The 26,738-nt window shown below is 40.6% G+C and overlaps 1 protein-coding gene across 5 annotated transcripts in view; it reads right to left on the reverse strand.

Annotated features, from left to right (window-relative positions):
• Positions 1-26,738, reverse strand: part of AFAP1L2 (actin filament associated protein 1 like 2) — a 141,205-nt gene that overhangs the window by 5,595 nt on the left and 108,872 nt on the right. For 2 of the 5 annotated variants that reach the window (XM_069099022.1, XM_069099024.1), the window contains 11 exons: positions 23,343-23,548; positions 21,254-21,433; positions 15,973-16,062; positions 13,823-13,934; positions 13,315-13,419; positions 9,039-9,250; positions 5,482-5,627; positions 4,471-4,585; positions 2,483-2,737; positions 2,193-2,385; positions 1,656-1,820 (listed from right to left, as the gene is read on the reverse strand). In XM_069099022.1, coding sequence (XP_068955123.1) covers positions 1,656-1,820; positions 2,193-2,385; positions 2,483-2,737; positions 4,471-4,585; positions 5,482-5,627; positions 9,039-9,250; positions 13,315-13,419; positions 13,823-13,934; positions 15,973-16,062; positions 21,254-21,433; positions 23,343-23,548 — 1,779 coding nt within the window. Of the gene's footprint in view, positions 1-1,655; positions 1,821-2,192; positions 2,386-2,482; positions 2,738-4,470; positions 4,586-5,481; positions 5,628-9,038; positions 9,251-13,314; positions 13,420-13,822; positions 13,935-15,972; positions 16,063-21,253; positions 21,434-23,342; positions 23,549-25,609; positions 25,694-26,738 lie in introns of all 5 variants that reach the window. The other 3 variants (XM_069099027.1, XM_069099025.1, XM_069099023.1) reach the window with 3 other exon arrangements.

Here is a 26,738-nt window from a genome sequence, read left to right on the forward strand (position 1 = left end):
GTGAATTTCTGACTGTTGAAGGTTGCTCCTCTATAGGCAGATCATGAAACTGCTGTCTTTGGGTTATTAAATTCCTGTCACTACCAGCTCTGTCTCTATTTGGGAATAATATTTGTAAAAGCACTTTGCAAACCTTCTAGTGCTTTATTCTTGTCAACATCATTGGCTATGTTGAGCAAGTACCTTGTAGCCATAATAAGACCCTTCTCTCTCCCAAGGTTTATGAATTAATAAAAATAATTTCAACACTACTGGGGATATTCCCAAGGAGGTTAAAGTCAGAAAGATTCCATATATACTAAAGCAGCATATTTTGTGATAGCAAGAACTGAAAATAATCAATTAGGGGGCATGGCTGAACAAATTGTGACTGTAAAGGAATACTGTTACTGTGCAATAAGAAAAAGATGAGAGCAGTATGGCATAAATAGTGAGCCAGCCTCAGGGTCAAGGATCAAGTCCTATCACTAAAAAATGCTGGCTGAATGATTTTGTGCTTAGAAGTCACTAAGATTTATTGTAGAAAAAATTCTTCACTGGAAGCTTACTGCAGTCATAAGATCACAGGTTAGAGAACCACAGTAAGACTTGTATGAACTGATGCCAATACCAGAAAGCATAAGTGGAGAAGAATGTACACAACTACTCTTAGAAAAAAAAACACTAAAAGGAAATTAGACTTAGACTAATTTTAGGGATCAATCCTAAACAGAGAATACATACTATGTGTGTGTGTGTGTGTGTGTGCGCGTGCATAAATATAGCATATATATGTATTTATATATACATATATATATATGCACCCACACACACACTCACACACACCTCTTTCCTTTTGGCATAAGTAAAGGAATTAAGCAGACAAGATATTGACTGACATAGTCACCATGTAAGTTGTTTTTGCTGAACAAATTTTTCTTACAAGAAATGTAAGAAATGCAGTATGTGGTTTTTTTTTGTGGGGGGAGTGCTATACCTAAAAAATGACTGATGTAAAACCAAAAGGTATCCAAAAATTGTATTTTTAAAAAGAACTGAAGGGAAGAAGGTCTAGAAGCAAAGATTGGAGAGCTACTTGTTGGGCATGTTATAGTGGTGGTTCTTTTCATGTATGGGTTGAACTTAATAGCTGCTAAGGTCCCTTCCATTCTCTCAAATTTTTTGACTTTCTAACCCAAAGAAACTCACTACTTTTAGGGGATTCCTAGGTCAAGGATATATGGGAAGATAGTGGATTAGGGGTTAACAGACATGTCACTCAAGGGTCTATCTTCTGTCTCTGATGTAGGAACAAGATTCAGTTGACCTGGTTTTTGCCAGGTCAACTGAATCTGATTTCTACAGCTAGAGCTAAAATAAAGATTGCTCAGTTCTTTACCTTTGGGAAGAAGATAAAGAGCTGTGATGGCTAGGTGGTGCAATGAATAGAACACTGGCCCTGGAGTCAGGAGGCCCTGAGTTCAAATCCAGACTTAAACACTTAACACAAAAACTGGCCATGTGACCTTGGGCAAGTCACTTAACCCCAACTGCCCTCCAAAGAGCAAAAAAATTTAAAAAATTAAAAAAAAAAAGATAGAGAGCTAAAAGCCATGACTTTGACTGAGATTCCATGAGACGTACATACTGTCCCATGCCTCTAGCCAGTGCCACACCTGTACATTTCATCACGGTGTCTTTCAATTCCCGCCTCTCTCTACGAAGCTGTGCAAGGTGACTCCGGATTTCATCTTTCTCCTTCTCAAGCCTTTTCTTTTCCTCTGTGTACCGCTTCACTTCAGCCTCAGTCCTATTTTTGCCAAGTTTAATTTCTACAGGCACTATAACAGAAGGGAGGACACAGTATCACCAGCAAATTTCAACCTTCCTCAAGAGACCATAGCTAGAGAAACAAAGTTAGAATCTACTCCCACCGTTGAGATATTGATGGGACAGAGAATAGAGAGGTAGTCAGGGACAGAATTTTAGTGAGTGTCTGGGGACAGGGGAAAGAAGTAGAGCCCTTGAGGAAAAGTGAGAAGGAAAACCCAGAAAGCTTGGGTAGGAGGTAAATCAAAATAGTGGCGTGTTAGAGCATCCAAGAGAGAATAAAGGCCAATGGATTTGGCAACTGGGAGGTCATTGAGAAAACAGCCTGATTACTGAATCACAATGGAGCTGGAAAGTACATGGCACATAGCTAAGAAACCTACCTGCAACGATTCCCTTGGATTTCTCAGTTTTCTCTTTAGGGGTAGCCACTGGTTGCAGATGAATCCCTGTTGCTGTGGTGAATGTACAATCAGGGACACTCTGAGGGAAAGAGATTTTCTGTTGTTGGGTTTGAATTTTGACACCAGCACCTCTCGGTGACAGCTCTTCTGATTCAGTCTTTTCTAGTTGCTTCTGTGTTTAGAGAAAGTAATGGTAACTGAGACAATGGGTGGGAATAGGAAAAGAGGAAAAACAAGGTGGTTTATTTGCGTGTGGAGTTGGCCAGTACCTGCTCTTGTGCTATTTCCAAAGACTTTCTGCAGAATTCTGTTTCCCTGTCTCCTGAAGAGGTGTCAGTGGTGTCTTCTAATTCTGTCTTAAAGATTGCTTTTTCCAAAAGTGGAGAGGAAGGAGGGGAAGGCTGAACTTTGACATGATTGGGGCCAGGTGGGAAGGACATAAGGGGTGTGAGGTCCAAGTACACTCGATCTAATTCTTCTAACGTGGTTGCTTTCAGAGGGGTGGCTTCTTGTATTTGTTCTACCTGTGAAGGAAAGAGACAATAAAGCAGACATTTGAAAAGTTCCATACGAACTTTTGCCACCTTCTCCTTGGAACACTCTAGTTTTAATGTGTATCTAATAAGCTCCTAATTGAATCAAGTATTCTGAACTTCCTGATCCTGCCAACCCACATCTGAAGTTTGAAGGATTGCCAGTGGGGACAGAAATGCAGCCACCAGGGATCATCCTTTCTCAGGGACTTTAAGACTTCAGGAGAATGATAAATGTGTTTTCTTTATAATATGATTAGAAATCTCTGCTGTACTGTAATCCTGGTTTTTTCAAAACTGAAGGAAGACATCTCTCTCTCTAGCTCTAGTGAGATTGGAGATCTCTACCTTTAGGTCAATCCTCTAAGATCCAACCTCATTTTCATTGCTGACTTGGGTCCTGAAAGGGCAAAGCTACTGATTTTTCTAGAGGAAAGCTGTCAGAATCCAAGAACTAACCACTCTAAGATCATGAATAAACTCTGGGTGTTTAGATGTTATTACTGCCTGTAATCCAAACACATTTCACACCCAGCACTATACAGTTGGCTAACCAGTTTGACTACACATAGCAACCTACAAAAGATCCTTTGCTATCCAAACATTTCTATTCCCAATGTCAGAAGTGGTCCTGCAATACTATTCTCTCACCATACAGGAAATCTCCGGCACTACTTCTCAGTTATTCTATTCATCCTTTTCAGACTGACTGCTAAGGGTGCCTAAGATAACATAGCCCTATGGCTAACGTATTCTGTAGAAACATTTCCCAAATCCCTAGCTTGTGAATGTGAGTCACTCACCTCTACAGGACATAGAAAGTGGTGCAATAAAATATGTAAGAAGCTAATACTCATACCTTTATCAGTATAACATTTTGAGCATATCTACCAATATTTGTATATGTAGAAGGGGAAGCAGTTACCAGTCCCTGCCCCAGAGCACAGGACTTGTCTTCTGAGGAGTTCCTGCCATGGCCATGAGGTAATTGGAGAGATGGGGCAAAAGGTGAAGGGTGGACTGGATTTTGTTGGAGATAAGCTCCATGACTGATATACAGGGTGTTCCTAAAGTCTGGACACATAGGAAATCTCATTAACTATGCATATTTTCTTTTCTATTTTTTTAAGCAATTGGGGTTAAGTAACTTGCTCAAGGTTACACGGCCAGGTATTTCTGGATGGGTGCTAAGTGTCTGAGCCTGGATTTGATCCCAGGTCATCCCAGTTCTGGGGCCAGTGCTCTTACTCACTGTGCTACCTGGCCACCCCAATTATGCATATTTTGAAGAAATGAATGACATTTTCAACATCATTTTATCTAATTATCATAAATGAAATTTTGTTGGAAGACATAAGAGACACATAGGAAATCTCATTAATTCAATTAATCTCATTAGTCTGGAAAATAGTCCCAATAACTAATGAAAGCTTTTATTCCATATGAAATTGTGATGGCTAAAATTTATGCTAATTAAATAAAATGTTGAAAATGTCATTCATTTCATTTCTTGAAAACATGCATAGTTAATGAGATTTCCTATGTGTCCAGACTTTAGGAATACCTTGTATATGCTGAGAGCTTGCTTCAACTTCTTTACCTATTCTGCATGCATATGAAAGTGCTCATAAAATGAACAGAATTAAAAAATCGGACTCAGTTACAGTATTTGCATACTACTGGGATCACTTGTTTTGGCACACCTGTCAAGAGCGAAAACTTACTAATGTTGGCTCATTTGCATCCAGAATGACTTCATCATAAGGCTCCTCTTGCTGTTGACCTTTGGGCAGGTTATCAATATAGGCGTTAGGCTCTGAATACTTTCTCTGCATCAAACTGGAAGACATAAACATGAGATAATAGGGGAGAAGGCAGCAAGACAGCCATCTCTTTGCTCAAAGGGATTGTGGGAACGTGAACATTAGAAATATTCAGATTCTCTTCAATAGGGATAGATACAGTCTAATAAGAGCTTACTCAGCATGCCTTCCTCTTTCTGAATTGACAGTGATTATGAGGAACTATACATAAGCCTCTTTATTGGAGACTGGATCTCAGTCTGGGGCCTCTTTGTGCATGCTGATAGGAATAGAGAGCCCAGTCCCTCCAGGCTTCTCCAAAATAGTGCTCAGGGGACTGAGCCGGAAAGTGGTTTGTTTGTTTGGTTTTCGGTTTGGTTTTTTTGCCTACATCTGTTGTTTCATGGTGGGTGGAGAGGTCCCAGTGAGGGAAGATACTATCTCTGCAACTTCAAGTGTTAAAGAGTTGCCTGGAGGACTTGGAGATCAGTTGAATAGGCACAAAGCCAATATGGGTTGGTTGGAGGTGGGATATGAATCCAAGTATTCCTGACTCTGAAATTAGCTTTCTGCATGTACTAAGCCATACTAAATCACCTTTTTTTTTTCTTTTTGGGGGAGGGAAGGGCAATTGGGGGTAAATGTCTAAGGCCACATTTGAACTCAGGTCCTCCTGACTCCAGGGCCAGTGCTCTATTCACTGCACCACCTAGCCGCCCTAGAAGACTGGCAGCCCAACTTCTAGTTCTTTTCTTTTTTTCTTAAATCACTTTCAATGTAAAGTAATGTTGCCTGCTTCAAAAGTAACTTAAGGTCCCGCTCCAAGTTCCACGACAACTGAAAGACAGAACTGGAGCTCATTCTGGTGTTCTCTCTCCTGCATACACAATCCTACCTGAGACAGGAAGAAGGAAGCTTTCCCCCAGAACTTACAAGAAAGAGGTCTTTGCTGCACTCACAATGCAGGAAACTCGATCTGCATCCACATAGTCATAGGTGAATTCTTCTGGGTCCGTTTTGGACCCAGACTCAGACAAAAGGAGGCCCAGCCAATGGCCCATTTCCTCAGATGATTTGGCCTGGGAAGGGAGAAAACAAATCTGGCCAATCAAGGCGGCATTGCATACATTCCAAAAGGCCTTTTCACTACTAAGGTAACACATTTATTCACCAGGAAAGGGTCAGCACATGTGCATTTGAAAAGAAACACTATTCCCCCCCAAGCTCACCTTAACAAGCAAATCCCAGCTCAGATGCAAAAATGGCATTCAGAGTACACTAATTGGAAAACTTTTGTCTTTTAGTTTCCTCTCTTCATAAATATGTATGTGGCACAACATAAAGGAACATATAGAAATATAACCCATTTCATTTATTATATTGCTCCAGAGTCAGGAAAGAATCTCTTGAAAATTCATGAACCTTAGGTTTACATGACTGGAAACTCCATGATGGCAGGTACAAGGTAAGTTCTGCCCAGCATAGTGCTTTATACTCAGAAGGTGCTGAATGCTGTGTTGTATTGTTAAGTGCGTATAATTATTAGTTGAAGACTCCCAATCACATATAAATCTGAGCCTAGACTTCAGGTAGTACAATAGCTTTGAAATTTTAATACCTTTTAATGTACAGATAGCCCTGATGCAATAAAAGCAGAATGTCTGACTTAAAACAAATATTTACCATTGACAATCCATGTGTAAACTAATCTAAATTCATGGTTCTGCTCACACACTCATATCCACATTCTGTTAAAACGTGTTACATTCTTTAGTGTATTAATAACAATCACTTGTGTATATAGCATCTTAAGGTATACAAAAGACTCGAATCAAAACAACCATGAGGGTAGGCTATAAAGGACATTTATATGGCACCTAAGTTTTATAAAGTATTTTAAATAGTTTAATTTTAATTGATAGGAATAGAATTATCTACATTTTATGGATTAAGAAACCAAGGCAAAGAAATGTTTCATGGACCTCACACAGTTAGTATGTATGGGATCTACAACTCAAACTTTGGTCTTCTGATTCCCAAACTAATACTTTGCTATATACCGTGAACATCCTTCCAGAAACCATTATTATTCCTTTTAGGGAAAGAGGCAGAACAGTTACCATGTAAACTCTAGCATGACACGGGAGATTAGCAAACCCTGACAATATGGGTTTTTCAAAAAGGACAAGTAGGAAAGCACCCCTGCCCCCCCCCCCCCCCCCATTATGGTATAAATTTCCTGGCTATCTTTCTAAATTTACATTATCAATACAGAACAAGTCAATTAGAGCTATAATGCCACACAATAGGAGGGAAGTCAGAAAATTAAGGAATCAAGATTCTGTTTGAGCTTGGGCCGTTAGGGGAACTCCTGTTATCTTAAAGGGAAAGAAAAAAAGTATGCAACAAAAGATACCCAGAATGCATCCAATATGGCCTTTTCATATGTATAGAATCCTAAAGCAATTGTATGGAGGCTCTCCTCCCACTAGAGGGCAATGCTAGAGCATAATTTTAACAAAAACACCTTTAGGGTTAGGTGGATTTGGGACTAAAAGCCCATAAATTATACAGGTACACACAGATACACCCACCTAACCCGCAATTATTGAGTCCCAGACAAGATGACATTAGGCCAAAACAATATGAGACGGTGGTTAATTTGAAACAAAGCTAGAATTGCTAAATATGTAAAACCATTACAGCAAGATTATATGATGATATAGTAAAATTATTGCAAGATGACATTTGTTGGGACAATACTATGCTAGGGAGGGGTGTGTATGTGTGTGTGTTTGTGTGTGTGTGTGTGTGTGTGTACACACAGATTTTAAGGACTTATTTAATCTGAATGCCCTACATAATCAATCAACAAAGAAATGCCACTATGTGTCAGGCTTTATGCTATTAAGCACTGGGAATACAAAAACAAGAAAAATAGTACTGCCTTCAAGGAGTTTACATCTAAGAAGGGAGACAAAACGTGCATAATATATAAGGATATATATACCAAAGAAATGCAATGTAGTTATGAAAGGATTGGGAAAGCCTTACAGAAAGCAGCAATTGAAGGGAACCTTGAAGGAAAAGTCTCCCCATATCTTAGATCAATCTTCACAAATTGCTGAAACCAAAAAAATTCACCAAAAAAAATTCCAACCTTCTAGCAATCTCATCTAGTGATGTGCTTCTCTCACCTTGGCTAAGCAATCCATCAACAAACATTTATTAAATATCTAGAGACAAAAAAGAAACAGTACCTGCCCTCAAAAAAGTGTATATTCTGTGTGCTGACAATAGACTCGCAGATTACTCCAGGTAGGACCTGCCAAAGCTGGCACTCCACTGTTGACTTGGCCTTTGGGATTTCAGGGTTACCCTTGTGGAGCCAGCTGGTGATAACTCTAACTGGTTAGAGTGCTGGGCCTGAAGTCAGGAAGAGCTAAAGTCTAATCCAGCCTCAGATACTTCCTAGCTGTGTGATCCTTGGCAAGGTACTCAGTTCCTTCCCTTAACTGTAGCACCTACCTTGTAGAGTTGTTTTAAGGACTGAATGAGATAATAGTTGTAAAAAAGTGCTTAGCACAGTGTCTGGCACATAGTAGGTGCTATTTAAACGTTTATTCCCTTCCCCCTGGGATCATAAGGCACCAGAGTGAGATTTTAATGGAAAATAGATGGACAGGTAGACACACACACACGTTTATATCCAGGATGAATATACGGCAGCACCAGTATGTTCCTTTTTAATCTTAGCCTAATAGGAGCTTTAGATTGTGTCCCATTTTTGTACTTGTACTTCCTACCCAATGGCAATGATAGAAGGATGAGGTTTTTATCCAGCAAGTTGCATATGTGCTCCTTAAACCCAGTTATCTTTCAGATCAGCTCCAGTCACATCATTTTTTATTCTACAGACACAGAAGCCTCCATCTGGTGCTGTATAAACTAAATAAACCCCCTTTTGGAATCTCTAGAAGCCTTTTCAGCAGCTCTGGGAGCTATAAATAACTTTTCCACCATAAATGCAGGAAGTTGTTCTCATTGTCCTCCTACTTTACCATAACTGCTCTGAGGTCAGAAAGGGAGGGATGAAAATTTTTTTTTAAATTAAAAAAACAATCTCAGACAAATGTTAAGTAAAAATAATGCCAGGCTATATTTAATTGCCCTTTGCAAACTTACAGTGCTGTTCTGGATTTCCAGTTAACTCCTGCTACCTCTAAATACAAGCCAGCTCTGAGCCCCTGCCAACCAGGAACGGTGTCATGTTTTGGAAGCAGCTAAAAAGAAGGAGCCCCAATTCCTCCACTCCCTAGTTCTGTGAGTCTGGGCACTCATATGGCTTCTCACAGGCTCAGTTTCCTCAGTTATAAAATGGGGATAATCCTATCTGTATCACCTGCCTCAAAGAACAAATGAAATCCTGCATGTGAAAAGTGCTGTATATAACTGCGAACTACTGTTTTTATTGAGCACACACAGATTACCTCAAGCATGGCTATCTCCTCTCCATTGTTGAGAATCCGAAAGGAGTAGAGGTGATCAGGGCTGGGATTTGGGATAACTTCACATCCCACCAGGCTGAGTGGCTGCTGTGCCGATTTAGTGCGGTTCCTGTCCTGGTAGATGTGCAGGTGACTATCCTTTACGCAGCACCATCGGGATTTCCACTGGCTGTTGACCAGGACATTCAGGTAACCTGCCAGGAAATGACTGTCTGTAAAAGGGGCAGAGTCACTCACATTCAAGCCTCAGCATCTAAAGAACCTCCTTTACATACAGTACTATGGAAGTATTTATGGATGTACTGATGGATGGATGGATGGGTGGGTGTGTCGGTCTATGGGTTTGGATTTTGAAGGAATGGGTATGTGATTACATCTATGTATTACTTTTATAGGCATACAGCACAGCATGGCTGGAAGACTACTGAATCTGGAATCGGAGAATGTGGGTTCAAGGATGAATCCACAGCTAGTATTTTTCAGGTCACATTAGGTCATAAAATTTAGATCTGGAAAGGGTCTTAGAGATAGCTTCTGACCAACTCTCATTTTACAAAGGAAAAACCCAGAGGCCCAGAGAGATTAAATGACTTGCCTACATCACATAGATAGCAAGCAGCAAAGCTGGAATTTGAACTTTAGTCTTCTGCATCCAGATACTGGATTTTCTGGTCCTGGAGTTTTCTTACCTCTAAAATGATGGTGTCATGCTGTTTAAATGATTTCTAAGGACCCTTTTGTTTTAAATCTGTGACCTGGGAGTGGGAAGTGTATCATGCCCAAGATTAGACAATACCTGAAGAGTAACACAAAATATAAATTGACTGAGCCATAAGGAAATAACCCAGTCAGGGCTGCTAAGGCTCAGATGTAAATGCTGCCCCTCTGAAAGTATATTTGAACTCTCTGAGTTGATTCTTTCCCCAAAGCTGTTCTTCACTTCTAAAAGCAATAGGTTGGTGGAAAATCCTCTGCCTAATGGAGTGATGGCCCCTATTTCCTGCTCTAAATCCCCCTTCCCATGGTTTTGGTGAGGTCATCAATTTCTTTTGATAACAGTCTGTGTGAAGCCCCTTAACCTCTTAGCTGCCAGCACAGGAAGTTCTTTCTATAAGTGTGCCCCACTCTCTCTCTCACCAGGTCCACACACACGTGCTTTTCTTATCAGGCAAATCGCTTCACTTTTCCACAAACACACCTTGGTCATTCTGGCCCCATGTGCCTTGTGCTCATAATGCTCTTTCTTTCAGGAATACCCTCTTCTTCTTCATCTAGCCAGAGTCTCTCCATCCTTCAAATCTCAACTCAATTGCCACCTCCTTCATGAAGTCTTCCAATTGCTCCAGCTCTCCATCAGCACTGACACTTCCAACCCACCTGGCTTAGCACTTGATCAGATACACTGTTTTCTTTGTCTTCTCTGCTTAGTATTGCGTCCTCAACCATAAGCTGAGCTTCTGGAGGTAATAGCTGTCTCATCTTCCCATATCTCCAGTATTCTCTAGTATTGTCCCAGGGAATTGTAGGTGTTCATTGTCTAACTGACAAAACTCTTAAAGTCATTTTGCACATATTATATCTTGGCTAGAGCCAGGGTCCTAGGCCTAGCAATTCTGTTCATCCACTTCCTGGGCCAAGACAAAACGTGACCATTATATATCTCCATGCTTCCTGCCCAAAGTGAAAGCTAGTTGAGGTCATGAGGCTAGTTCTAACTAGAAACTGGATTGGAAGCAGAGGGAAATTAGAGGGAGGATGGGGTTTGCTCTGCAAACCTTAAAGCACTCACTGTATAAATGCAAGACATTATTATTATTAACTTATGCTAGTCTATTCTAAGGATTAGCCAAGCCCTGGGAAGGGTAGCTACTTTGTTCTCCCTAGGCCTTTCCATCTCCTCCGGGAATGGAAGGACTTTTCATTGCTGAGCGTACTTCCAGAAATAACACTGCTACAACACCCAGAAACAATGACTCATTGGCATTATTCTCATGTAGCACCAAACCATGCCCTCTGGAGGCTGTACCCTGGGATGATGCAATATCCACACAACTAAACCGGCACCAAGGAGCACAAATCACCCTTGCGAGAAAAACACATGGTATCCAAAGGCCAGGTCAGGTTCTCATCCCAGCATAGCCTCAATTTTCAACATCCATGAACTCTGGGAAAAGTAGTTTCAATGTTTGGAACAACACCCAGACCACCATGGACAAAAGACAATGAACAAAATCAATGAGGGGTATTGAGAGATTAAAAGATTAAAGAGAAAGAAACTATATCTTATAAGGAAAGGTGAAATGTTTGGACCAAGAGATAGCCAACGACTAATGATAATTACCTTCAACTACTACAATCTCTAAGAAAGAATACTTGCCCGAGAATTCTGTATACCTGGTTCTACTCTTGACTAAATCATTAATTTCATAGGATCATAGAACTTGGAGCTGGGGAAGACTTTGGAAACCAACTCAATCCAGTGTCACCCATTTTAGAACTAAGGACATCGAGGCCTGGAGGAAAGAAAGTATCTTGCCCAAAGACAGGTTTTCAGTAGCAAAGCTGAAATTTAAAGTCTTTTGACTACAAATTTAGTATTTTTTCTCCAATACCTCTCTAGGTATCAGTTTCCACATCTGAAAAAATGAAGAAATGTAGTTATGGGAATCAGAAAAAAAAGACTGTAGCCTTGCTTTCACTGATATCCATGTAATCCCAGACAAGGGCCATTTCTCTTTGAGCCTGTTTCCTCAACTGCAAAAGAAGGGGGATTAGATCAGGAAACTCTAGGGTAGCTTCCTATTCATGTTAGAATGTTAGGATGTTACCCCCACTTCTAACACTCATACAAAAACTTCATTATAACTAAACTTACCCACTTCCCTTCCCCTAAGGATGCCTCGTACACTCCTCCTTCCTTCATTACAAGACTTTGGCTCACGATTTCCCATCCTCAAATGTCCATATTCACTTCCATAAAATCTTCCTTCATGACCCTAACCAGAAACGACCTCTGCCTCCCCTGAATTCCTACTTTGTTTATTTTCTGTGCCATGCAAATGCCATTTGTCAAGTGTTGCTCTTTAACTGCAGCTTTCGGTAAATGTGTCTTCCTGCCGTGCCAGATTAAAAGCTTCAGAGACTTTTATTTCTTTGTAGTCCTCATAAAAAAAGTGTGCACATTTATATGATGCTGTAAGATTTACTTTCCTCACAGCCACCTTGGGAGAAAAGGAATATCAGTATTATTATTCCCACTTTACAGATGAGGGAACCAAGTCTTAGAGAAAGGAAGCAAGTAGACAGGAACAGATCCTGGGCTGCAAACCACCTTAGAAGATCACACGGCTCAGCCTTTTCCTTTTATAGCTGAGGAAGCTGGGATTCAGAAAGGTTATTATGTGACTTGCCCAAGGTTATAGAGACAGAATCTAGCAGGAACAAGATTGAATGGCAGGTTCTCTGACTCCAGATTCACTTTCCTTCCACTAGACCATGCCTCCCTCTCAGTTCCGGGTGAATCTTCTACAGAAGGCAGACAGATCTGAAACAGGACTTCAACTAGGACTTCTCACTCCATCTCCAGTGCTCTTCCATGGGAAAATGCCCTCCTCTCTAATGCTGCTTCTTAAGCCCTTTTTACAGTGCCTTCTATGCTTAAGAACTATTTGTTGAATGAATGTATTGGAGTATTGAACGTATTAAAGTTCTTATGGGGTTGCTGGCCAGTTCTCCGACTCTGCAGAGAATTGAACAGAAAGTAATGTGATAAAATTGTGGCAAGAGAAAGTGTTTAAGCACATAAAAAGGGGCTGGATTTGTGAGCAATATTTCATTGCCCTAGAAAATGCCGTGTTGAGTGAGCACCCACTATCACTGCAGGTCAGCACCTTCCAGTCTCAGAATTGTCTTGGGCATTGCAAGACCAAGTGACTTGCTTGAGGTCGCATGGCCAGTATGCCCCAAAGGTAGCACTTGAACTCAGGTCTTCCTGACTTCAATCCTAACTAACTATTCATTAAGCCATGTCTGCCCCTCTGGTTAAAGGGGAAAAAATGGTTTATGAAGATGGTGAAGGAAAACTCAAAGAGACCACCATGTGAGGATGGATAATCTCTATCTCCCTAGGGATGTAATAAATTAGGAATAAATAGTACTCTATCTTAGATGGCTTAATTGTTCACCTGCCTATTGGCAGGGGGCCTGACCCGATGACCTCCTGAGGTCTTTTCCAGCTTTAAGAGTCTATGATTCTTACTGGATGTCTCCAGAGACCTCTCAGCATTCTCCAGTGAAGCAGATTTCTTCCTCCCCAAGTTCATCAAGTTGCTCAGTTTGAGACCTGCTGTACCTTTCTTCTTGACTAACAAAAATGGGGAGAAAAGATTGACATCACATAAACAAACCCACACCCAATGGCCACCAACAATCTAAGAGACTCCCTTCTTATTCTTCCTCATCCCACAAAAATCTACAGGTTAAGTCAGTTCCCTCTACTGACATGAACAGGACACGGGAAACTTTTAGGAATACATTGGCTAATAACAGAGAATGTTTAGATTTCAAAATATAACTAGCTGGGACAGATGAAAAGTTATCCATATTATCTTAGAAACCAACAAATATGAATTTAACAGGTTAACAAATTGGATGCTATGCCGACCCCCACTCCCAACTCTTGTCTGTCCCATCCCCTTGGAGTAGGTTGGTAAATTACTTCTACTTGAGCCCATCTTTCTCTCACCCTTAAATGCCATTTCCCTCACCATCCCATGGGGCAGGAATTCTGTTACCATCTTTGGTCTCTGTGGTCTCAGGATGACCATCCACACTACTCCCACATTCTGGGGCTGATAGGTATTTCTCAGCTATATCTGGCTGTCAATGAGAAAGAGAAAAGACAAGCATAACTATATGGTGATATTAGTTAATACTTGGATAATTATCTTGGAACAAATCATTTTCCCAGCTGTGAACTAATGATAATCCTACCCATGGAGCAGATATAAATTCTAATATCTTCTCCAACTCTAAGGCTCAATGATCTGGACTCTGAAAGCTTTCTACTATCTTTTGAAGTTTCCCTGAGTTTGTCCCATTGTTCTCCTGCTTTGGGACCCCTCAAATTACCAAAGTCATTTTTCTCCTTAATTCCTGAGTGTACAAAGGGACTAGTTGACACTAGAAAAAAATAACATTCAAAGTGATTTTATACATACTTGCTGTAGGAGAGTGGAACAGGAAAATTGTCTTAGAAATTAAATATTAGCCAATATCCCAGTGGATGCTGAGAAGCCATCAATAACAAGAAAGTATTTACACAAAGAAGTGTAGATATAATCATATCTAGTGGCTTCACAAACCAGCCTTCAAATGTTAAGGGTTAAGCTTCTCTTACACCAATTTAAGAAAAAAAAAATTTAGTTAGGGATCATTCCACCCATCCGATTTGAGAACTGGGCTACTTTAAAAGCATCTGGAAAAGAAGGCAACACTTATAGCTCCGCAAACAAAGAAATCAACCTTCGGTGGAAACAATTCCAATGATATATCCAAGGTAACTTCCCTTGGTGGCAAAGGAGAGAGCCTTTTTCTAGGCTTGGTTTTGGCATGGATTCTCGATTTGTGGTAATGGTTCAACATATGCCCATTTTTTTCACTGTCCCCCCTTCAGCAATGTCTTTGTGCTTTATGGTACCACACTTTTTCACTGTGAACACTCCTTCCACCAGACCCAGATCACAACCTCTCCTCATCATAAGAATCAGTCTTTGCTGTAACTATAAAAAAAAATACTATTTGCAGGCCAACCTTCTGGTAATGGGTCTCTACAAACCTATTTAGGTTGGTCCTCAGGCATCAGACATATTGTTCATCACTAGGCCCACTCTTGTATCCTTCCCAACTTGGTGGCCTTAACCAGAATGTAGGTCTTGCTGGCATAAACTTTAAGAACCTAGGATTAGCTCCACTCCCCAATGAGACACATGGGTAGGATTTTAGGAGAAGTCTCTTGAATGATAAGGAAATAATAATTAATAACTAATAAGGAAAGTTGTATTTTTTTCTTTTTTTTTTTTGGAGGGCAATCGGGGTTAAGTAACTTGCCCAAAGTCACACGGCTAATAAGTGTGTCAAGTGTCTGACGCTGTATTTGAACTCAGTTCCTCCTGACTCCAGGGCTGGTACTCTATTCACTGCGCCACCTAGCTGCCTCTAGGAAAGTTTTAAAACCTTATTCTAATTCATAAGAAAGGCAAAGGGGAATCATCACTTTTTAATAGATACCAGGGTAAAAAATATCATAGAAGTATAAAAATGTTCTGTCAAAAGAATCATTGGCAACTTCTAGCCTCTACATCCTTGATATACCCTTTTCCTTCCATCTCAGATAAAGATGAGAAAAGCCAGGATCATAGAGAGTGAGTCTTCAACTCTAGACACACTCCATTTGTTCTCACCACAGGAGCTAAGCGGGATGCCAAAGTTACATGGCTGACAGGACCCACTCTTTACAGTTAGAAGATCAAACTAGGCTTCCCTGGGCTCGTGTCTTTTAAACTATCTCAAAGCAAATAAGAGCTTTTATTTCTCAATAAACACTTAAGGACAATATTCAGTTTTCACTGGGAGAAAAGAGCCACACAAAATAAATTTTCCAATTTAAGAATCAAAAACAAAGTTAATATTGTTCCAATGAAGCTTTTCTTTTCCTCAAGCAAGAGAATACTTTAAGTCTATATCCGTTTCATTTGTTTTCCAGACAAGATAAAGTCACTGTGCTTATCCAAGCATAGCATGTTTCTTATTAATTGGACTGAAATGCAAAAACAAAGCTCCCAATTTTTTTACACTTTCATTTTAAGAGGAAAAAAAAGAATTAAGGATCCCTTCTGTAGAGAGGAGCTAGCCTTACTTTCTGACAGTTGAGACGCTGAGCATCAGGGGTATACTGGTTTCCTTCAAAAACTCCTTCAGAAGGCAGGCCACTGACCTCTTGGATGACCTGTGCAGGAAGAGAGGAGCAAATTGGTGGATCAGACAGACTCACGACCAGACTTTTTCACTGCCTAAACTGATTCAGTCAGAACTAGTACCAGAGATGCCAGGAATCTCTTGAGAATGGACAGATGGTGATGTGTTAAATGATTTTCCTCCAAGGTACTTGAACATTTCCATGATATTCCAGGACCAGTCCAAAATTATACCTCAGAACTCTAGAAACTCTGGGTTTTTCCAGCTGGGAAAAGGTCATTAGGATTCTCAGATCCCATATGTTAACAGATGAAGGAGGGGAGCATGTTGCCAGGTGATTTGGGATATAGGGAATAACTAACACTTTATGACAAGTGAGTTCTGTGGTTGGTATAACACAAGTGAAAACTTTTTGCCACAACTGGGCCTTCTACCAGGCACTGTGGTCTCCTTGGTCCCCATTGCTTTCTGTTAATAGTTCCTTTGTGGTTTCAATAAATTTGCCACATTTCCTGAACAGCCTCCTCCTTCTTTTTAGTGTATTGGAGACCTCTCTATGACATGTTCTCATACCCAGTTAGGGAGAGAGAGTACCTCTGAGAAACATTTTCCTTAATATCTTCACTGGGGTCTGCTTCCTTCTCTAGGGAGGAATTTCTTTATTCACGGTCAAAGGTTTGAATTGGAAGTACACCCCCAAAAAGCAATCAGGCTGGCTGACCCTTTGACCTGCAGAAGCTAGGACTTTACAGGATGACCAAAGCCAGAGCTATTGCTTCAAGGGAGTTTCTTACAGTCACCTAATCCAGGGTTTTCTGATTACACTTAAACTGAGGTACAGATACAGCCAGAGGCAGACATTCCACACATTTATGTATACAAGGTTCCTCTCAGATGTACAATTGCTTAAAGAAAAGAACCTCCCCCTTCCTCCCTGGTCCTTCAGCTCCAGTGGATCCATCAGAGATTGATTTTGAACCAGTTGGACTTTTTATATTCTCAGATCTAAAGGAGAATGATTCAGGAAGGGCAAAATCAAACTTTAAATTGACTTCACTCACTGATAATAGCTTGGGATTCTGGTAGCTCGAAGCTAGAGATCATCACGCAGATTACAACTCCTCCTAAATGCTCATATACTGAATCTGGTTCAGTTCTAAGAGCCTAGTATGACAAGTGGCTGCTACTGCCTTCAGCTCTGGGGACTCTACCAGACTAAAGGAGTCTCCTGAGTTTTCTTCATTTGTTTCTGGGTGTAAAACTGAATCCTATTGTGATCCAAAGTCTGCCCACCCTCCCTGGGCAGCTCCCTCCCTTCCTGGCACTCCTCAGCCCAGGGCTTCCTCTCCCAATTCCCAGCTCTCCTCCCTGGGGCCTCTTGTGCTCCTTCCTCCCATGAGCCTCCTCTAGATTCCCAGATGTTTTGCTTCAGCAGCTACTCACTCAAGCTTGGTTCTGAAACACTAAGCTAAGTGTTTTCTTGTTGAACTTCCAAAGGAAAACAGGGCAGGCAGTTGTCCTCTGAAAAGTCCTGACCTGTTTAAACTAGTTGGGATACACTGCCTTACATCTTCCCCAACACCTTCTGATCTTTATACACATCTCCACTTGCTCCAATAGCAACCATAGAGCCAGCCAGCATGGTCCCACCAGATTACAATGGAAGAGATAAAGGTCACCTAGTCTCTGCCTACCTGGACTCTCTCACATACACACCAACAGTGCTAAGTGAGGTTTCTTTTTTTACCCAACTACGGAAAAGTTTACTACTGAAACTTCAGACAGTAAGCATGCCTTTATTCCAGGGAGTCTTAATCTGGGGTCCACAGCCCACTGTATAGATTTCAAGGGTTTTGTGACCTTGATTAAGGAAAGAAAATCTTCATTTTCACTAACCTCTAACTGAAGTTTAGCATTTTCTTCAATTATTACTTTAAAAAAAACCAACACTATTATTCTGAGAAAGGGTCTATAGGCTTCACCATACTGCCAAAAGGAGTCTATGCAAAAAAAGGGTGAGGTGGGCTAGAGGCCTTAGTCTATCAGTGTTTCAGAGGGTCACCTGGAAGAAGCAGATGGAAGAAAATAATTATATGTTATTTAATTAGGCAGGTCATTCTGGTACTAAAATGTGACTAGGCCCTTAGAACTAGGCCATGTGAATAGAGCCCACTTAACCATGTGGCTACAAAGGGTCTTACTAGTGCCTCTAAGCATTTTTATAGAGTGAGGAAAGAAGGCCCTCCTGAAAATACAACTAAGAAGAAGCTATGCGTTTAGAAATAATTCCTCTTTGAAAATTATGTACTCTTACTCTGAACACAACCTGGTACAAGGCTTAAAAGAGCATGGAGTTGGTGGGCCTGGGTGCAAATCAGGCATTACCTTAGAAAAGTCACTTAAACACTCTAGGACTCAGGTTCCTCATCTGTAAAATGAGGGGGGAGGGACAGACTGGATGAACTTGGGAGGTTCCTTCCTGCTCTGGCTTCATGATCATCTGAATTTTATCAATCAAAATTAACTGCTGAACTGGGGCCCTCCCTGTCCCTTCCCACCCTATTCCATTCTAAATTCCTAACTTTAGTCACCCAAAACATTTTTGACCCTGAAGTACCCCTCAGAACTAGGCCGCTTGCCAGTGCTCTCATATTTTCTCTCTCTTTTTGCACATTATTTGGCACAAATGCTAGGGAGTTTGGAGTGTGTGGGGAGGTAGCATTCTATTTTTCCAAGGCCTCAGAAACAAACCTTCCTCCCTTCAAACTCTGAAGTAACCAAGTATTGACAGTTGGGGAGCTAGTGCCTCCAGCAGATGCTGTTTTCTGTTGCTTTTTAATAAGGCAATGGATGTTTAAAATTGCAGTTTGCAAAGCCTTGGCAGTGCTTTCCAAGTCGCTTACATCCAGCAAGCAAGCAGGGGGATGTTTCTCCTAAATAGAGGCACATCTAATTGGCAGCACACACAAATGGTAGCAAAGGGAAGGAGAGATGGAGAAAAAAAAAAGGGAAGGACAGCTTCTGGCCAGGATTCTTCAGTGCTCTTATCCAGGTGTCAGTTAAGGGTTAATCTAGGGAATATCCTTTGGAATCAAGAGAAGGGTAAGAGCTGGACTGTGTCTCTCTTGGTTTGTTTATGGAACAGTAACAGATGGATAAGGTCTCCCCTTGGATGCTGCTGCTTCTTCACGTCAACAGCAACAACTGGAAGCAGTATTTATTAAGCCCCTAATAGGTATATGCTTTCAGTAAGGAAATAAGTGGCTTGTCCTTGTGTAGGAGATTAAAATGGCCAACTACTCCTCCTGGCATTCAAGACTCTTCATCTGGTACCAAACTCCCTTCTCCAACCTCATCTGTCACTGCTCCTGCCCAAGGAGTACCTTCTGCTTGAGGGAAGTTAGCTGCCTTGTTTTTAGCATTCTTGCTGCCCCATCTTCCTTTGGGTTCTCCCAATAGGTAGCACCTCCCACACCCCTGACTTATTTATGTTAACACCCTTTAAACCCCAACTTCTTCATGAAGTCTTTTCCAGTTACTCTGGTAAACAATGACAGCATTCCCCCTTAACACTTATTATCTATACAATATAGTCTGACATCCTCTTACATTGACCATTTAAATATGCATCATCTTGTATTGTTCTTTAATCAGTTTATATGCATTACCTTTTGCCCCCCAACTATGTTATAGGTTCTTGATCTCATACTATTGGATCTTTTACAGTGCTCGGTCTATCTACTGAATTAAAATTTTCTGAACTACATTTAACTTTGTGGCTGGAGAGGTAAGTGACAAACTGATGAACTGTATTAATACCACTATCGTGACGACAAAGACACATTCTCAGCTCCTCTAAGTTTTCTTTTTCTATCTTTTTGAACATCACTTGGAAATGCTAATAGAGAAAGGAGGTGGCATTTCATTTTGTTAGAGAAGATATTTTGCAGTTAAGTGGATTAGAGGCTATATGCCTGCCCAGGGAGGTATTACTAGGGAAGGGAGAACAGTTGTTACGAGTAGCTATAGAAAAAACAGAGTGCGAGAGTGAGGTGATACAGCTTACTATCCTTCCCAATTATTCGCCTGATGAATTTTCTTAAAGAGCCATTAAAAACTGATGTGTAAGGTGGCTAGGTGGCACAGAGGACCCGAGTCCAAATCTGACCTCAGACACTTAACACTTAGTAGCCATGTGACCTTGGGCAAGTCACTTAACCCCAATTGCCTTGCCTTCCCCTGTTTAAAAATAAAAAGCAAAAAAATAAAAATAAAAAATTGATGTGTGAGTTTCATTAACATCGTGACGGTAGAATTGAATATGACAGGATATTAGAGAAACATTCCCCTTCCCTCCTCATCCACATCTCCTCAGGTCAGGAGTAGGTTCTGACTAGTTCCTAGTTCTAGACCATCCACAAATTCTCTCCTTCTTCATTGTAGTAGAGACTGCCCCAAGCATAAAAAAGCACTCAGCACGCCACTGTGCTTTCTTGGCAATGGAGTACAGGGGTGTCAATGCATAGGTAGTTCGTGTTCCTGCCTGGAACTAAGGTTCTTAAGTGGAAAATGAAATGTTTACTATTTAGACACAAATGCTGTTTTGTGTATATGAAGGATTTGGGGAAAGGAGAACCTGGTGGAACGAAAACAAGGGACAAAATGACCGATGCTTTGTTTTTGGTGGAGGTGGGGTCTTATAACAAGATCAGGTGAAGGTATTAGGGATATTTAGCCTATTCAAGAGAAGAGTTGGGGGGATGTGAGATGTATAGTCAATCAAATGTGGAAGAGGTATTGGACTTGTGTTTGACCCCCGAGGGAAATGAGTAGAAGTTGTAGATAGGAAAAATTCAGGTGCTTGATGTAAGAAGAAAACTACCTATGACTAGAGCTATCCTAACATGGAACAGGTTGTCAAGGAGGTAGGGGTATGAGTGTCTGGAGCTCACTCTCATGCTAGTAGGCAGAAGCTGGACTACACTTGTTATAGGCATTATTGTAGAACAGCTTCTAAGTCAGTTTATAGCCTGAACTAAATGGTCTCTGAGGTCCTTTTCTACTTTTTCAGAGATTTTGTGAAAACATGACTTTAAGATGTAAGGTTATTAACTATGTCTTCCCTCAAAGCCCCCCAAATAAGAAAGTAGTTCATAGCCTGCTGCTGCCTCCACCAGCTCTGGCCCCAGTGAACACTGAGGAGGCCCCAGATCTTTCCTCACCCGGAGCCACTGCTCTGCCTGATCCTTGCTCTGGAGACCCAGGACGATTACATCAGCATTTGTTGGCGTTATCTTCAGGTTGTGCTCTTTCTTCCTCACTTGTTTCTCCTTGTAGATGACACTACAGCCTACTAGATTCACATCGAGCTGGGGATTGTGATCCTTGGAGGATTTGTAGCACTGGAAACAAGAGGCCAGAATTAAAAGGTGAAAATCACCAAAAGGAGATGCAACTGTCACTTTTGGAAAATCCACCAAACCTATGTCTATGTTATGGAACCAAGAAGTTTACTGCCCACCAAATCATGCTGAGACAATTTGTCTTTGAATGTTAGCATTTCTATATTACCGTGCAATATCTATGGGTTAGTCTCTGTCTTTCTTCTCCTCTTTACCAAATGTTACAGCATATATACAAAACAGCTTGAAATTCAACTATATGAGGTTTTTTGGGGCATGATTATCTTCATGGCTTAATGCCTTATCCTGGGTAGTTACCCCAGAAGGTTCTCCTAAGAAACATAATAAACAGTCAGCCTCTCATTTATCATAGAAGAGGCATCCACAGTAAAAATTTTTATACCAAAGTAGCTTTTCTCTATTTCTCAACACAAGGTGGCTAACTACTCCTGTGATCAGTGTTGTGGGCTTAGGCAGTGGAATTTAAGTTTAATATTCGCCTGAGTAAAACTTAATTGGACAAAAAAGAGGCATCTTTACCACTTCCTTACAGAGGTGGGGGACTCTGAGAGTGGAAAATTGCATTTAATGTCAGACTTTTTTTTTGATGTATTGACAGTTTTTGAAACTGTTTTTTTCCCCTCTATTATTCTTGATAATGATGTCTTTCTGGAAGAGGGAAGGGAAAGAATATATTGGGAAATGTAGGTGATAAAAAACATAAGATATCAATAGAATTTATTTGGATAAAAGCTAATTGGTAAGGTTAATATATTAGAAAATAAAAGGTCATTCCTGAACTAAAGCTAACAGACTTTTATATTATCCAGTGTTTCCAGAGTATCCCCATAAAACCTCTGCTATATGACATGATGTCTAGACCAAGCCAATTGGGGTTGTTTTATTACAAATAATATAAAAGAACAAATAATCTAGTAAGGGTTTTTGTTGTCATAATAGCACCTTCTGTGATGCCTTGATCACACACCAAATTAAAACAGTAAAGTGCCTAGAAAGACACACACAATCTGCTTGAAATACAAAGGTCAGGGAGAAGCAATGAGACGATATAAAGAAAGGTAGCTATGGCATAATGTGATGGGAATGTAAATTTATATTGTTGTCATCTTTCTAAGATTGTATTGTGTAAGATCTTCCCTGCCCCTAGGCCCTTTGATAGGCTTAAGTGCATCTGGAGCCTGTGCTGGGAGGCTTGTTTTTCAGGAGATAGTTTGTGACTGGGCAGTGGGTCAAGAGGGTTGTTCTCTCTGAGCCAGGAGAAGGCTATATAAATCCTGATGTGAGGTTTTGTTTTGGGGCTCACTTTGAGAAGTGTTGTGTGATTTGACTAGATGAGACTCTGGGCAGCTGTTGAGAGCCCCCTGGCTTTGAAAAACCCAGATGTTGATGCTTCCCTCTCTGGTGACTGACTAGGTATGGATATAATGGTTGGACAGTTGGAGGGCTGTCTGCTTGAAATGTTTCTCTGTCTTGTAATTTCTGTTTGTAACCTCTGTATACTCTGAAGTTCGGGGTACTGACTTTTTCCCCTGAACTAGATAAATGATATGTTTGATTGATTAAAGCAAGATTGTTAACCCATTTTGAGTTGCTTTCCTTTAGAAAAGCAGATCTAAGAACCTGTGTTGGTAGCCCCACTGAGGATGCTGGAGTGCTTGCTGCTACATATAACAGCAGTCTTCATGTGTAATTGAGATCTGCCTGTATATTGGCAAATTCACATCTGGCAACAGATGCTAATATACCTTACTGGTCTAGGATAAAGTGGGAGAAATATCTGTCACAAGCCTGAATCTCAGATGTTAGTTATCTACTTCTCCTCCTTCTGCCAAAGGGAAAAAAACAGAACTAATAATTTATGTCAGGTACAAAACAGTGCTTTGCTAACCAATAATCTGTTGTCCTTAATGACGCACAACTGCTTAGCCCACTGCCCCAGCCACTTCTTCCTCCACAGGAAGGCACAGATCCGAGCATCCTTCATCAGCTCAATGGTAGCTTCTGGGGATGGCCATTGGTGGGGTGTTGACTTGCTCTTGCTGCTCTCTTCTTCATCATATGATTCATAGGAACTACTCACAGGTTCACCGTCATCTGTAATGAAGATCAACTGAGTCACAGTTTGTCTGCCTGGGAAGCAAGAAGGTTGTCTCCAAACATGCTCTGTTCAGGCAAGGGACAAAGAGAACCATGCTATTACACTCTTAACAGGCAGGAGCAACCACAAAACTGTTTAGTGAACAAGGTATCCTGGATCAGTGTGTTACAATAAATGACTTTTTGATTCTATTGGCTCTTTGTTCTATTTTGTCTTCCAATGGTAAGATTCTTCTAGCTAGAAACCAGAAAGACTGGAGAGAAACCTTTTTCTTTTCCCTCCCCAAGTTCTATTGGTTTCAGACTCTAGAAAACACCTATCCAAAATGTAGGGGTGGCCAGGTAGCACAGCGAGTAAGAGCACCGGCTCCAGTGTCGGGATGACCTGGATCAAATCCAGGCTCAGATACTTAGCACCACACCCAGAAATAACTGGCTGTGTAACCTTGAGCAAGTTACTTAACCCCGATTGCTTAAAAAAAAAAAAAAAAGCGACACATGTGCCCTTTCTGAGTCTTAATTTCTTCCTCTGCAAAATAAAGGGGCTGAACTAGTTAGTCAAGCAGCAAACAAGCATTTATGAAGCCTTTACTATGTTCCAGGAACTGTACTAATTTCTGTGGACAGAAAACAAAGCACCCTATAAAATGGAAAAAAAATTTATATACATACATGTATGTGTGTATATATTTATAAAATATATTTGTGTACATATATATACCTACACATATAGCTGCACACAAAAATGAGTATGTGTATATTTCTCTTTGTATGTGTATATAACCCAAAATTACTATATACAATAATAATCATTTTCAAAAGCTTCCCTTGTCCCCAAACTAAGTGATCTTTAAAGGATCATTCTAGCTCTTAACATTAATGACTCTAGTTTAGGAAGGAAGGTGAGACAACCCAAAAACCCTGGTGTAACCTGGGAATGTGACAAACAGTAACAGTATTTATCTAGCACCTAGACTGAAGGATCATCTTTCCCAGGCACGGTTTGACTTTACCCATTTCAAAACTGCAGATACAAAGAAATAACAGGTCAAATTATAGTGCGAATGGTTTTATGGGAAAGATGATCACCTTTCCATCCCCCAAGCTACTCTCCCCCAAAGACTCTTTCCATCACTTTCAGTTTTTTCTACTATTTTATTCTCCATAACATTACTTCTTGCCTTTCCTTCCCACCCCAACTATTTTCTTCATACCTTCCCTGCTACCATTTGTCTTCCTTCCTCTCTCCCTTCTTCCTTCATTCTGTTGTCAAATCCACGAAATGTGGCAACCTGCTTTTAAGACCTCCAAACCAATTAAATCACAAATTCTCCATCTATCCTTGGTCATACTCTATTCATTTAATCAGTTAAATGGATTTTACAAATTAGTTCAACATTAAGAAAGACTTTTGTAATAATGAGAACTATCTGAAAATGGAATGGGCTACCTTGTGAGGTACCTAGAGGTCTTCAAAAAAATGGCTGGATGGGTAAAGACTGGGTTAGATGATCTCTGAGGGCCTATGCAATTCTACTCCAATGGTATATTATAAAAGAAACAGAGATAACTAAGATAACATGGGAAGGTAGTATTTTACATGCCTTGGATAACATTCAGGACATTAGTATTATTAACTTCTGGGTTTTATGAGTAATAATGATAAAGGAGAGCAATGATAATATTCCTAGAAGCAGAATCCAACATGCCACAAGACTCTAAGAATGGAACATAGAGCTATCCTGCACTATGTAGTTATTTAAGCCCATTGTTACCAAAGGTATCTAAAATGTAGACTCCCATTTTCCCAATCCCCTCCCTGGACTCTCTTGGGAATATGATGGGCACATGCCCCTTTGGTTATAAAAGCAAAGTCAACCAAGAAGGGCAGAAATAACTATTAGCGAGGGCATTGTAATAAGGGGCAGAATGGGGACATGCATATGGGTAGAGAAAGGGACAGTAACGAATATTCTTTTGGACTATTAACAACATTTCCCAAAGTTACTCTGCAAGGATACAATGCTATAGCATTCCAGATTCAGAAAAGGGCAGTACCCAAGGTGATTGTGGCATAAATGACTCCCTCAGGCACCTGTACCCATTTAAGGATTCCAGTGGTAGAAAATGTACCAGAATGACCTGTACGATATTCAGAAAGAAAAAAGACATGGGAAGGGGTGGGGGAGGAAAAGAGAGAGAGTCACTGATGGAGCCTGGTTTCAGCTGAAAATTGTCCTCATCTGGGGATGCTGAGGGTGCACTAGCAACCTTTGACTTCACTCAGTGAAACTCACTGAACAGTGAGTGATCAGGCATGCACAGAAAAATAGATACATCAAACCATTCTGACTTTCAGGGAGTCAATAAAATTACTTTCATTCATTGTAGGTAAGGTCCTGTGGAACAAAGCAGCATGACGATCGACACCATCACATAACCCTTCATTAGGCACAAAGGGAATCACATATATGGATGTCCAATTCATTAAAAGGCCAGTTCTCAACCTGAGTATGTAACAACATCATTTTGAAGCAATTAGGCTATTTACTCCTCAAATCACCTCTCAATTCTGACTCTTTCTTGAGAACCAACAAAGCTTGAATTTCTCCTATCTACCTTGCTATTTTAACAACTCCTCCCAGTATAATTCTGATTGCTTACTAAGTTAGTAATACCCAGATCAACTGAGATGTCTTTACAATGACCCAAACTCTCACTGTAGTTAATTAATCCAAATTCACTGAACAGTGATGAACAGGGGAAGCACAAGTCTAGAGATTTGAGGTGTGAAATTGCAGGCCAGACCAACTGTCTGAAAAAGCATCAGACATTCAGCACATCAATTACAGACAGACATCTAATCATGCCTATCTAACTGTTCTTCCAACTACATCAAGCAAAACTGGGATGCCAACTTTCCAGAGCCTAGAACCAGATAATAGATGAAAACATGCAATGAGAGAAGCAGATGTAGCCATGGAAAACACATTTCCTGACTCTTCAACTATTTTTCTTCATGGGGTCCATAATATCACTTGTCTTCACTGTCATCCAGTGACATCATTCCCTTTAGCAATATTCATTCATTATGGCTGACAGAATGATAAAACATAATCTTTATGTTTTATTTCATTTAATCTCCACATCAAGCCTGGTGAGGTAAGGTAAAGATAATATTTTGTCC

This window comes from Petaurus breviceps, unplaced genomic scaffold (genome assembly GCF_028583685.1).
Source record: "Petaurus breviceps papuanus isolate PSGF00001 unplaced genomic scaffold, PetGlider_PUasm1.0 37, whole genome shotgun sequence".
NCBI classification, from domain to species: Eukaryota; Metazoa; Chordata; class Mammalia; order Diprotodontia; family Petauridae; genus Petaurus; species Petaurus breviceps.